General features: G+C 37.0%; 2 protein-coding genes across 2 annotated transcripts in view; both read right to left on the reverse strand.

Moving 5' to 3' along the window:
• LOC139962568 (uncharacterized) overlaps nt 1–15175 on the reverse strand; it is a 111030-nt gene that overhangs the window by 27501 nt on the left and 68354 nt on the right. The window contains exons 24-26 of the mRNA XM_071962681.1: nt 6400–6516; nt 3893–4009; nt 1411–1527 (exon numbers count right to left, since the gene is read on the reverse strand). Of these exons, the coding sequence (XP_071818782.1) occupies nt 1411–1527; nt 3893–4009; nt 6400–6516 (351 nt within the window). The remainder of the gene's footprint in view (nt 1–1410; nt 1528–3892; nt 4010–6399; nt 6517–15175) is intronic.
• LOC139963140 (uncharacterized) lies at nt 6571–14822 on the reverse strand. Its single transcript, XM_071963687.1, has 11 exons — nt 14792–14822; nt 14551–14667; nt 13962–14078; nt 13384–13500; nt 12795–12911; nt 12455–12571; nt 11467–11811; nt 10516–10638; nt 9481–9597; nt 8738–8854; nt 6571–7105 (listed from the first exon to the last, which is right to left on the reverse strand). Exons 1-11 carry the CDS (start codon nt 14820–14822, stop codon nt 6951–6953), a joined length of 1473 nt encoding a protein of 490 aa, XP_071819788.1. The 3' UTR covers nt 6571–6950.

Consider the following 15175-nt stretch of genomic DNA (forward strand, 5'->3'; position numbering starts at 1 on the left):
GGATGGCATGTATGCTTATTGATAAAGTGAATGATATGACGTTAATTCCTACATATTGCAAATATATGAACATTGTTACCGTCACATCCTATCTCGTCTTCTCCATAGTTACAGTCATAGTAGCCATCACAGACTGAGTAGTCTGATATACAGATCCCGTCGTAACAAACAAAGCTTTCTGGATCACAAGTGTTGACTAAAATATTAAGAACATAAGGAGAGTTAGCAAAGTACAACTATTCGTATGAATCGATGCATATCCCTTTATGTTTCACTACTTGGATGACACATATACCTAGTGACAGAGTGAATGATATAAACCTTAACATTCTAGTGGTAACAGATAAAGCTGTCTAGATCATAAGTGCTAGTTGAAACATTCAAACAAACTTAGCACAGTTACAAAGTACACCGTATACTATAACGAGTGATATCGAACAGTATGCCGTCGAACATCACATGTCCGTTAAACGGATTCTAATAGCGTTAACATAATGTGCAGGTCTCACTGAAAGAAAGTCTATAGATTTTGACTTATAATATTACACATTAATGAACCAATGCATATCCAATATTTGTTGACTGTTTGGATGGCATGTATGCTTATCGATAAAGTGAATGATATGACGTTAATTCCTACATATTGCAAATATATGAACATTGTTACCGTCACATCCTATCTCGTCTTCTCCATAGTTACAGTCATAGTAGCCATCACAGACTGAGTAGTCTGATATACAGATCCCGTCGTAACAAACAAAGCTTTCTGGATCACAAGTGTTGACTGAAATATACAGAAAATACGGAGAGTTACCAAAGTACAACTATTCGTATGAACCGATGCATATCCGTTACATATTTACTGCTTGGACGACAAGTATACCTAGGGACATAGTGAATGATGTAAACCTAAATATTGCAAGTTCTAATCTTGCAAATTTTGGAGTCTTTAAGAAAAAAATACTATGAACATCGCATTATCCATCGTCTTCTCCAAAGTATCAGTCATATTCTCCTCCCAAACAGACTAATCTCCAATGTTAGTCGAGTTGTAACGAAAAAAGAAAGTAAAATGAAATGTGTTGGTAACAAGTGCTATCTGAACAAAAAGTTGTAATACAGACAATACCAAGAATATGTCTGCTATGTGTTGTTCGTATCATAATGACAATTATTTCAATGTCAAGGACTGACGCAGAAAAAACAAAACGATTCACATTGGCCGAATGTACCAAGTGACGGTGGGCCTCATCATATTGAAACTTTGATCACTGTCAGGTCACTGGAAGGAGACAACATATCATTAAAACTATATAGTATTCAGGCGTATATATAGAGTGACATGACGTTAATTCTTTCATTTTCGAATTGAAATATTGTACATTGAGATGTTTATTTAAACATTGTTACCGTCACATCCTATCTCGTCTTCTCCATAATCACAGTCATAGTAGCCATCACAGACTGAGTATTCTGAAATGCAGGTTCCGTTGTAACAAACAAAGCTGTCTGGATCACAAGTGTTGACTGAAATATACAGAAAATACGCAGAGTTACCAAAGTACAACTATTCGTATTAACTGCCTGGACGACACGTCAACCTAGTGACAGAGTGAATATATAACTTATGAACCTAAATATAGCAAGTTTTAATCTTGCCAATTTTTAAGTATTTAATATAAATACTATTATGAACATCGCATACTCCATCGTCTTCTCCAAAGTAACAGTCATAGTGTCCATCACAAGCAGATAAATTTGCAATGTAAGTCGAATTGTGTTAAAGTAAGTTGCCCTGACGTTTCGTTCCTAGCAGGATCTTCTTCAAAGGCAAAATGACAAATAACAGCAACGGAAGGGACACAAACACGCAGAGAATAAAGATGGAAGAAAGCTATGAGAAGAGGATTGATGGGGGGTGGGCGGCAAGGGGAGAAGGAGGAGGGGACAGAAGAAAAGTTAGTCATGTCCTTCCTGAATGTTCAGCCCATGAGTTTGAATGGTGCAAAGCGTTGCATCCACAGCCTCTCTCTGCTGATTCGTACAAGGTCAAGACGGCTACCCAAGGATTCAATCCCCTGTAGGGACATGTTGTTAATGGTATGGTTGGGAAGGTTAAAGTGTTCTCCAACTGGGGTCTCAGTCTTCATGGTGTTGACTGTGGATCTGTAACAACAGAATCGCTTCTTGAGGGTGGTTTTGGTTTCGCCAACATACTGGATCCGGAAAACTATACAAGAGATCAGATAGATGACATAAGTGGCTGTGCAAGTGATGTGACCCTTAATATTGTATGTGAGTTGCATGTTGTGGCTGGTGATGGAATTAGATTCAACAATGTGGTGGCTGATGTGCTGATGTGATGATGCATCTCGAAGTACGATCACATTTGATAGTACCATGCTGAATGGGTGTAGGGATAGAAGTTACAGTTCGAACAGCAGCACGCAAAAGAATGTCTCGTAGGTTGCGTGGTCGCCTGTAGGCGATGGTGGGTTTTTCAGGGACGGATCGTTGGAGTCTATCTGAAGTGAGGAGAATGTAGTGGTTGTTAGAGGTGATTTGCTGAAGAGGAGGAAGAATTGGGTGGAAAGTAACAACCAAGGGGAGCTTGTTGTTGCAATCTCGTCCTTTTTTGTCCTTTACTGCCAAAGTAGATGATCTGGAAAAGAAGCGGACTCTCTGAATGGCTTCACGCACCCTTCTGGCACTATGGCCTCTAGCAGTAAGATGTTTTTCCAAAGCATCTGTATGGCGAATGAAAGAGGAATTGCTAGAGCAAATGCGACGAAGACAAAGTGCTTGACTGTAGGTAATTCCAGACCTGCAGTGTTGGGGATGGCGCCTTGAAGAATGGAGATACTGGTGTGTATCTGTAGGCTTGGTGTAAAAGTCTGAAGAGAGAGAGAACCGTGTTTCTTGTGAACAGTCACATCGAGAAAGTAAACCTGTTGGTGAGAGTAATCAGAGATGAATTTGATGGTGCTGTGGAAAGCATTGATGTCATTGATGAAGGTGAGCAGAATATCCTCATCACTGGTCCAAACGAAGTAGATGTCATCAATGTAGCGCTATCAGATAAGAGGAGGGCAGGGAGCTGTACTGAGCATACGTTCTTCATGACTAGAAATAAACAGGCAAGCAAAGGAAGGAGCCATCCTAGTACCCATTGCAGTCCCGTGTCTTTGGAGGTAATGCTTGTTCATAAACGTGAAGTTGTTTTGGTGAGAACATGTTGCATGAGAACTTTTATGTCAGAGTTGGGTGGACAAGGGTGGACCTTTTTGGACAAGACTGCACACGTGTCTGCGATACCTTCAGCATGAGGGACGTTAGTGTAAAGAGTAAAGAGAAGTGACGTCGAAAGTACCGATGATGGCTGTACTTGGGATTTGGTTGTTGATATCTTCAAGTCTCCTGAGGAAATCTGGAGTGTCATGAATGTAAGAGTTAATCTGAGGAACTAGAGGTTTGATGAAGTGGTCCACAAACAATGATATCTACTCGATGGAGTACTCATTGCCTGAGATGATGGGCCTACCAGGGTTACCAGGCTTGTGAAGTTCGGGCAGAAGATAAAACCTGGCTGCCTTACAGTCTGTGTGAGAAAGGAAAGAAACAGCCTTCTTAGAGATCTGGTTCCGCTGGTACATATCAGTGATAGTCTGTTTTATCTGATGGGAGGAAATAACTGTTGGTTCAGAATCAAGAAGAGTGTAAATATCGCTGCTGGAAGAGATGACGTTAATTCAGAATAGGGTACAAAGGCGTGAATTGAAGTTACCTCGCCTATGCGTAAGTGAGCATCTCTACGCGCTACAGAAATAGTCGGTACACCGTCTACATGTTTGTTACAACTTGGGGAGCAGTTTATTTAAAATAACATTTTTACCATTGCATTCTTCCTCATCTTCTCCATTGAAACAGTCAGAGTATCCATCACAGAACCAGTAAGCAGGAATGCAGGTTCCATCATAACAAACAAAGCTGTCTGGGTCACAAGTGTTGGCTGAAATATTAAGAAAATGCGCAGAGTTACCAAAGTACAACTATTCGCATGAAGCGATGCATATCCGTTAATGTTTAACTGCTTGGATGACACATATGCCTAGTGACAGAGTGAATGGTATAAACCTTAACATTCCAGTAGTAACAGCTGTCTGGATCATAAGTGCTAGCTGAAACATTCAAACAAACTAAGCACAGTTACAAAGTACATCGTATACTATAACGAGTGATATCGAACAGTATGCCGTCGAACAGCACATGTCCGTTAAACGGATTCTAATAGCGTTAACATAATGTGCAGGTCTCACTGAAAGATAGTCTATAGATTTTGACTTATAATATTACACATTAATGAACCAATGCATATCCAATATTTGTTGACTGCTTTGATGACACGTATGCTTATTGATAAAGTGAATGATATGACGTTAATTCCTACATATTGCAAATATATGAACATTGTTACCGTCACATCCTATCTCGTCTTCTCCATAATTACAGTCATAGTAGCCATCACAGACTGAATAGTCTGAAATACAGATCCCGTCGTAACAAACAAAGCTTTCTGGATCACAAGTGTTGACTAAAATATTAAGAACATAAGGAGAGTTACCAAAGTACAACTATTCGTATGAACCGATGCATATCCGCTAATGTTTAACTACTTGGATGACACATATCCCTAGTGACAGAGTGAATGATATAAACCTTAACATTCTAGTAGTAAATAGATAAAGCTGTCTGGATCATAAGTGCTGGCTGAAACATTCAAGCAAACAAAGCACAGTTACAAATTACATCGTATACTGTAACGAGTGATATCGAACATTATGCCGTCGACCAGCACATGTCCGTTAAACGGACTCTAATAGCGTTAAAATAATGTGCAGGTCTCACTGAAAGATGGTCTATAGATTTTGACTTATAATATTACACATTAATGAACCAATGCATATCCAATATTTGTTGACTGTTTGGATGGCACGTATGCTTATAGATAAAGTAAATGATATGACGTTAAATCCTACATATTGCAAATATATGAACATTGTTACCGTCACATCCTATCTCGTCTTCTCCATAATCACAGTCATAGTAGCCATCACAGACTGAGTAGTCTGAAATACAGTTTCCGTCGTAACAAACAAAGCTTTCTGGATCACAAGTGTTGACTGAAATTTACAGAAAATACGGAGAGTTACCAAAGTACAACTATTCACGTGAACCGATGCGTATCCGTTACTTATTAACTGCTTGGACGACACGTATGACTGGTGACGAAGTGAATGATATCACGCAGAAACATAAATATTGCAAGTTGTAATATTGCACATATTAGAATACTTATTATAAATAATATCATTGACATCGCATAGTCCCTCACCTTCTCCAAACTATCAGTCATATTGTCCATCTTAAACAAACTAAACTACAATTTAATTCCAATTGTAACGAAAAAAAGAAAGGAAAAAGAAATGTATAGGTAGTGAGTGCTATCTGACAAAAAATGTAATACAGATAATAACAAGTTTATGTCTCATATGTCTTGTTTGTATTTAAACGACAACTATTTGAATGTCTGACGTAGAAAAGTCAAACGATTCTCATTGGCCGAGTGTGCCAAGTGACGATGAATATCATCACATAGTATCAGTGATGACGATCAGGTCCCAAGAAGTAAACAACAGATAGTTAGATCCTGTAGAAGTTAGGCTTATATATATAGTGAATGATATAACGATAATTCCTACAAATATCAAATTGTTATATTGCAACTTGAGATGATCATGTAAACATTATTACCGTCACAGTCTATCTCGTCTTCTCCATAATCACAGTCATAGTAGCCATCACACACTGAGTTGTCTAATATACAGTTTCCGTCGTAACAAACAAAGCTTTCTGGATCACAAGTGTTGACTGAAATTTACAGAAAATACGGAGAGTTACCAAAGTACAACTATTCGCATGAAGCGATGCATATCCGTTAATGTTTGACTGCTTGGATGACACATATACCTAGTGACAGAGTGAATGATATAAACCTTAACATTCCAGTAGTAACAGATAAAGCTGTCTGGATCATAAGTGCTAGCTAGAACATTCAAACAAACTAAGCACAGTTACAAAGTACATCGTATACTATAACGAGTGATATCGAACAGTATGCCGTCGAACAGCACATGTCCGTTAAACGGACTCTAATAGCGTAAACATAATGTGCAGGTCTCAATGAAAGATAGTCTATAGATTTTGACTTCTAATATTACACATTGATGAACCAATGCATATCCAATATTTGTTGACTGCTTTGTTGGCACGTATGCTTATTGATAAAGTGAATGATATGACGTTAATTCCTACATATTGCAAATATATGAACATTGTTACCGTCACATCCTATCTCGTCTTCTCCATAATTACAGTCATAGTAGCCATCACAGACTGAGTAGTCTGAAATACAGATCCCGTCGTAACAAACAAAACTGTCTGGATAACAAGTGTTGACTGAAATATACAGAATATACGGAGAGTTACCAAAGTATAACATTTCGTATGAACCGATGAATAATAATTACTTATTAACTGCTTGGATGACACATATCCCTAGTGACAGAGTGAATGATATAAACCTTAACATTCTAGTAGTAAATAGATAAAGCTGTCTAGATCATAAGTGCTAGCTGAAACATTCAAACAAACTAAGCACAGTTACAAAGTACATCGTATACTATAACGAGTGATGTCGAACAGTTTGCCGTCGAACAGCACATGTCCGTTAAACGGATTCTAATAGCGTTACCATAATCTGTAGGTCTTTATGAGAGATAGTCTATAGATTTTGACTTCTAATATTACACATTGATGAACCAATGCATATCCAATATTTGTTGACTGCTTTGGTGGCACGTATGCTTATTGATAAAGTGAATTATATGACGTTAATTCCTACATATTGCAAATATATGAACATTGTTACCGTCACATCCTATCTCGTCTTCTCCATAATTACAGTCATAGTAGCCATCACAGACTGAGTAGTCTGAAATACAGAATCCGTCGTAACAAACAAAGCTGTCTGGATCACAAGTGTTGACTGAAATATACAGAAAATACGCAAAGTTACTAAAGAATAACTATTCGTATGAACCGATGAATATCTTTTAATTGTTAACTGCCTGGACGACACGTCAACCTAGTGACATAGTGAATGTATATCTTATGAACCTACATATAGCAAGTTCTAATCTTGCCAATTTTTAAGTATTTAATATAAATACTATTTTGAACATCGCATTCTCCGTCGTCTTCTCCAAAGTAACAGTCATAGTGTCCATCACAAGCAGATAAATTTGCTATGTAAGTCGAATTGTGTAAAAGTAAGTTGCCCTGACGTTTCGATCTTTGCAGGATCTTCTTCAAAGGCTAAATTACAAATAACAGTAACGGAAGTGACACAACAAACAAGCACAGAATACAGACAGGTTAATGAGCATAGTGAACACAAAGACATAGATGTAAGAGGATAAGAAGACAATGGATTTAGGGAAGAAGGAAAGAAACCAAAAAAGGAAGTGAAGGGGGAGGAGATAATCAGTTGAGGAACAAAGAGAGGATTAAGGGAAGGGGTAGGGTAAAAAATAGAGAAGGAAAAAGACAGAAAGGTGTGAAGAAAAAAGATTGAAGAGAGCTATGAGAAAAAGAGTGATGGCGGGGAGGACGGGGGCAAGGGGAGAAGGAGGAGGGGACAGAAGAAAAGTTAGTCATGTCCTTCCTGAATGTTGAGCCCATGAGTTTGAATGATACGGAGGCGTTGCAATTACAGCCTCTCTCTGCTGATTTGTACTAGGTCAGGACGGCTACCTAAGGATCCAATCCCCTGCACGGAAATGTTGTTAATGGTATTTTTGGAAAGGTTAAAGTGTTCTCCAACTGGGGTCTCAGTCTTCATGGTGTTGACTGTGGATCTGTTACAGTAGAATCGCTTCTTGAGGATGGTTTTGGTTTCGCCAACATACTGGATGCCGCAAACTCTACAAGATCAGATAGATGACATTAGTGGCTGTGCAAGTGATGTGACCCTTAGTATTGTATGTGAGTTGCATTCTGTGGCTGGTCATGGAATTAGATTCAACAATGTGGTGACTGATGTGCTGATGTGATGATGCATCTCGAAGTACGATCACATTTGATAGTACCATGCTGAATGGGTGTAGGGATAGAAGTTAGAGGTGGGACAGCAGCAGCACGTGTTGACTGAAATATTAAGAAAATACGGAGAGTTACCAAAGTACAACTATTTGTATGAACCGATGCATATCCGTTACTTATTAACTACTTGGATGACACATATGCCTAGTGAAAGAGTGAATGATATAAACCTTAACATTCTAGTAGTAAACAGATAAAGCTGTCTAGATCATAAGTGCTAGCTGAAACATTCAAACAAACTAGGTACAGTTACAAAGTACATCGTATACTATAACGAGTGATGTCGAACAGTATGCCGTCGAACAGCACATGCCCGTTAAACGGATTCTAATAGCGTTAACATAATGTGCAGGTCTCACTGAAAGATAGTCTATAGATTTTGACTTCTAATATTACACATTGATGAACCAATGCATATCTAATATTTGTTGACTGCTTTGTTGGCACGTATGCTTATTGATAAAGTGAATGATATGACGTTAATTCCTACATATTGCAAATATATGAACATTGTTACCGTCACATTCTATCTCGTCTTCTCCATAATTACAGTCATAGTAGCCATCACAGACTGAGTAGTCTGAAATACAGATTCCGTCGTAACAAACAAAGCTGTCTGGATCACAAGTGTTTACTGAAATATTAAGAAAATACGGAGAGTTACCAAAGTACAACTATTCGTATGAACCGATGCATATCCGTTACATATTTACTGCTTGGACGACAAGTATACCTAGGGACATAGTGAATGATGTAAACCTAAATATTGCAAGTTCTAATCTTGCAAATTTTGGAGTTTTAAAAAAATAAATACTATGAACATCGCATTATCCATCGTCTTCTCCAAAGTATCAGTCATATTCTCCTCCCAAACAGACTAATCTCCAATGTTAGTCGAGTTGTAACGAAAAAAGAAAGTTAAATGAAATGTGTTGGTAACAAGTGCTATCTGAAAAAAAGTTGTAATACAGACAATACCAAGAATATGTCTGCTATGTGTTGTTCGTATCATAATGACAATTATTTCAATGTCACGGACTGACGCAGAAAAAACAAAACGATTCACATTGGCCGAATGTACCAAGTGACGGTGGGCCTCATCATATTGAAACTCTGATCACTGTCAGGTCACTGGAAGGAAACAACAGATCATTAAAACTATGTAGTAATCAGGCTTATATATAGAGTGACATGACGTTAATTCCTTCATTTTTCGAATTGTAATATTGTACATTGAGATGTTTATATAAACATTGTTACCGTCACATTCTTCCTCGTCTTCTCCATACATACAGTCATAGTAGCCATCACACACTGAGTTTTCTGTAATACAGGTTCCGTTGTTACATACAAAGCTGCCTGGATCACAAGTGTTGACTGAAATATTAAGAAAATACGTAGTTACCAAAGTACAACTATTCGTATGAACCGATGCATATCCGTTAATTGTTAACTGATAGGATGACACGTATGCCTGGTGACATAGTGAATGATATAACGTAGAAACATAAATATTGCAAGTTGTAATATTGCAAATATTAGAGTATTTAATATAAATGATATTATTAACATCGCATTGTCCTTCATCTTCTCCAAAGTATCAGTCATAGTGTCCATCACAAACAGACTAAACTACAATTTAATTAATATTGTAACGAAAAAAAGAAAGGAAAAAGAAATGTATAGGTAACAACTGCTATCTGAAAAAAAAGATGCAATACAGATAATACCAAGTGTAAGCCTGTTATGTGTTCTTTGTATCATAACGACAACTATTTGAATGTCACGGACTGACGTAGAAAAATCAAACGATTCACATTGACCGAGTCTTCCAAGTGACGGTGAATATCATCATATTGGAACTGGGATGAATTTCATGTCCCAAGAAGGAACAACAAATAGTAAGATCCTGTAGTAGCTGTTGTAACTTTTTTGTCCATTGCTCACATTAAAATTCATTCAGGAAAACATTAACATATTTGACAGTTTTAACGCGGTGAAAGATATGTAACTTTTATACCTAAATATTGCAAACCTCTGCCAATAAATTAAGATTAGACAAATGAGATACAATAATGACATCACTGATATCCTCAGAAACACCAGATAGTATTAATTGTCACTAGCATAGTTTAGAAGGATTAATACTTGTTTTAAGCGAGCTAAACGATAATGATAATGGATCGATATTTAAATGAGTCGGATCGATGCTTTCTGTACATATACCATGCAAACGGTACTTCATTACGGCCTTCATTACTTTATATACACATTTAACATGTGGGAACCTTCTACCTGAATAACACGTTTGTATACTCTCATCTTCTTCGTTTTCGCAGTTTTCGACTCCATCGCAAACATCTGAGTTTGGTAGACACACTCCATTCATGCAATTAAATTCATTTCCACAGTTCAAATCTGCAAAGTAATTGAAATTAGATTTCTACCATTTCCCTACAGTTACAATATTTAATGTTCTAGGTGAGAGATTTGCTTCACAAATCAGGACAGCTCTACTTTTTGTGAAAAGTATAACGTTTTTTCTTGACAACTGCGACGCACTTTTACACAAGCTTTCAGATTGCTAACTGTGTAGGTGTGTAGAGTGTTGCGTACACCAATATCTCTTATACAGTACGTCTCAGACGCTCTCCAGAAAACAACATTCGGTATGCTGAACATAAGTTCCAAAGAACATTGTCGTTCGATAATTGTAATATTGAATGGAGATCCTTAGCAAATATCAGTAATAAAAATCGTTAACAAAAAGGATCATCATAATAGTTCGAATCGGGTAATGATGTATATTGTCATAAGTCGTCTTTAGAAGGGTATCGCTCCTCATTATACTAACAAAAGGTTAAAGAGACGTTAAACAACACTTATTGTAAGATTAACAATTCCAGAGCAGAATAACCTTGGTCAGAAGAAATATCATCTGCTTCGAATATTAAACCACGATGGATTTTCAGTTGATTAAACCTTAAAGACGTAGTAAGATGATCCTGACCAGGTAAAGAGAGGTTACTCCTCCGTTTCGGTCCCATCGCCAACAAGATATAAGCAAAACCATGCTTATTTTCGATAAAATCAATTAAAGGCTATAACGGCAGAGCAAAAACATCCGTTACATACCGTATAACTACAATGTGTCTATCATTTAATACATTTCCAACAATAGTTAACCTTTCTTCAATAACGAAATATTAAATGCTTTTTCAGAAAGGAAAGCTATGCCAAACATACCAGTTTGTGAATCAGGTACGACCTCAATACTTCCATAGAAGCCTGGACGTGTAACAGAATCATCTGAATCAAATATAAACCACATTGAATTTTCAGTTGATAAAACCTTCAGCTCATTGTAAGATGGTCCCCCTGACCAGGTTAAGAGGAGGTGTTCCAGTAGTTCATTTCCATTTCCAACAAAGATAAAATCCCATCTACGTTCAATTTCGATGAAGTCTAAACTCATGAGGAGTCTCGAGTTTTCGAACGTTGTGAACTTCAACTCGGTTCGATGATCATTTGGGTAGTCGAATGGATAATTGAGTGAAGTAAAGTTGTATGACGTCGTGATGAAGATTTCTTCTACAGAAATCGAAAAGGGAGAAAACACAGAGGCTTTAAATTTGGACAACTTTGTAAAAGTTGAAAAAAATCTCAAGAACTTTTCTTCTGTGATAAAACGGTCATATTCAATTGACTCTTTAAGGCGAAGAAGATTCATGTATGGAACGAGACGAATAATATGGCTGCAGTAAGTCGAAAAGATGAGGTGGAGCAATATCATTCTGAACTGGGAAGATATTAGCAATTAACATATTAACAATTATCAAACAGACTAAAATGCAATATAAGTCATATGGTAACGAACAAAAGTGAATAAAAAGAACTGTTTGGGTAACAAGTGCCCTGACAAAAAGATGTAATGTATACAGATAATAACAAGTATATGTCTGTTATGTGTGGTACGTATCATAACGACAACTATTTGAATGTCACGGACTGACGTAGAAAAATCAAACGATCCACATTGGCCGAGTTTGCCAAGTCACCCTGAATATCATCATATTGTAACAGTGATGACGTTCAGGTCCCAAGAAGTAAACAACAGATAATAAAACCCTGTGGTATTTAGGCTTATATATATACAGTGAATGATATAACGATAATTCCTACATATTGCAAATTGTTATATTGCAACTTGAGATGATCATATAAACATTGTTACCGTCACAGTCTATCTCGTCTTCTCCATAAATACAGTCATAGTAGCCATCACACACTGAGTTGTCTGTAATACAGGTTCCGTTGTTACAAACAAAGCTGCCTGGATCACAAGTGTTGACTGAAACATTTAACAAATACGTACAGTTACCATATTGGTCATGTGATCTGTGCTAATAACTTGTATCTATGCCTTTGAAATCAGAAAAGTGTGCAAAAGCGTGAATTTGAGTTACCTCGCTCATGCGTAAGTGAGAATTGCTACGCGCTACAGAAATAGTCGGTACACCGCATTCAAGTTTGTTACAACTTGGGGAGAAGTTTATTTAAAATACCATTTTTACCATTGCATTCTTCCTCATCTTCTCCATTGAAACAGTCAGAGTATCCATCGCAGAACCAGTTAGCAGGAATGCAGGTTGCATCGTAACAAACAAAGCTTTCTGGATCACAAGTGTTGACTAAAATATTAAGAACATAAGGAGAGTTACCAAAGTACAACTATTCGTATGAACCGATGCATATCCGTTAATGTTTAACTACTTGGATGACACATATACCTAGTGACAGAGTGAATGATATAAACCTTAACTTTCTAGTAGTAAATAGATAAAGCTGTCTAGATCATAAGTGCTGGCTGAAACATTCAAGCAAACAAAGCACAGTTAAATATTACATCGTATACTCTAACGAGTGATATCGAACATTATGCCGTCGAACAGCACATGTCCGTTAAACGGACTCTAATAGCGTTAAAATAATGTGCAGGTCTCACTGAAAGATGGTCTATAGATTTTGACTTATAATATTACACATTAATGAACCAATGCATATCCAATATTTGTTGACTGTTTGGATGGCACGTATGCTTATTGATAAGGTGAATGATATGACGTTAATTCCTACATATTGCAAATATATAAAAATTGTTACCGTCACATCCTATCTCGTCTTCTCCATAATTACAGTCATAGTAGCCATCACAGACTGAGTAGTCTGAAATACAGATCCCGTCGTAACAAACAAAGCTTTCTGGATCACAAGTGTTGACTAAAATATTAAGAACATAAGGAGAGTTACCAAAGTACAACTATTCGTATGAACCGATGCATATCCGTTAATGTTTCACTACTTGGATGACACATATACCTAGTGACAGAGTGAATGATATAAACCTTAACATTCTAGTAGTAACAGATAAAGCTGTCTGGATCATAAGTGCTAGCTGAAACATTCAAACAAACTAAGCACAGTTACAAAGTACATCGTATACTATAACGAGTGATATCGAACAGTATGCAGTCGAACAGCACATGTCCGTTAAACGGATTCTAATAGCGTTAACACAATGTGCAGGTCTCACTGAAAGATAGTCTATAGATTTTGACTTATAATATTACACACACACATATCCAATAATTGTTGACTGTTTGGATGGCACGTATGCTTATTGATAAGGTGAATGATATGACGTTAATTCCTACATATTGCAAATATATGAACATTGTTACCGTCACATCCTATCTCGTCTTCTCCATAATTACAGTCATAGTAGCCATCACAGACTGAATAGTCTGAAATACAGATCCCGTCGTAACAAACAAAGCTGTCTGGATCACAAGTGTTGACTGAAATATAAAGAACATAAGGAGAGTTACCAAAGTACAACTATTCGTATGAACCGATGAATAATCGTTCCGTATTAACTGCTTGGATGACACATATGCCTAGTGACAGAGTGAATGATATAAACCTTAACTTTCCAGTAGTAAACAGATAAAGCTGTCTAGATCATAAGTGCTAGCTGAAACATTCAAACAAACTAAGCACAGTTACAAAATACATCGTATACCATAACGAGTGATGTCGAGCAGTATGCAGTCGAACAGCACATGTCCGTTAAACGGATTCTAATAGCGTTAACATAATGTGCAGGCCTCATTGAAAGATAGTTTATAGATTTTGACTTCTAATATTACACATTGATGAACCAATGCATATCCAATACTTGATGACTGCTTTGATGGCACGTATGCTTATTGATAAAGTGAATGATATGACGTTAATTCCTACATATTGCAAATATATGAACATTGTTACCGTCACATTCTATCTCGTCTTCTCCATAATTACAGTCATAGTAGCCATCACAGACTGAGTAGTCTGAAATACAGTTCCCGTCGTAACAAACAAAGCTGTCTGGATCACAAGTGTTGACTGAAATATTAAGAAAATACGGAGAGTTACCTAAGTACAACTATTCGTATTAACCGATGCATATTCGTTAATTGTTTACTGATTGGATGACACAGATGCCTGGCGACGAAGTGAAATATATAACGTAGAAACATAAATATTGCAAGTTGTAACATTGCAAATATTAGAGTACTTAATATAAATAATATTATTCACATCGCAATGTCCCTCATCTTCTCCAAAGTATCAGTCATAGTGCCCATCTCAAACAGACTAAACTACAATTTAACTCCTATTGTAACGAAAAAAAGAAAGGAAAAAGAAATGTATAGGTAGCGACTGCTATCTGACAAAAAAGATGTAATACAGATAATAACAAGTTTATGTCTCTTATGTCTTGTTCGTATTATAACGACAACTTTTTGAAAGTCTGACGTAGAAAAATCAAACGATTCACATTGGCCGAGTGTGTCAAGTGATGATGAATATCATCATATTGAACTGTGATGACGTTCAGATCCCTAGAAGT

The sequence above is a fragment of the Apostichopus japonicus genome, chromosome 21, assembly GCF_037975245.1.
Source record: "Apostichopus japonicus isolate 1M-3 chromosome 21, ASM3797524v1, whole genome shotgun sequence".
In the NCBI taxonomy this organism is placed as follows: domain Eukaryota; kingdom Metazoa; phylum Echinodermata; class Holothuroidea; order Aspidochirotida; family Stichopodidae; genus Apostichopus; species Apostichopus japonicus.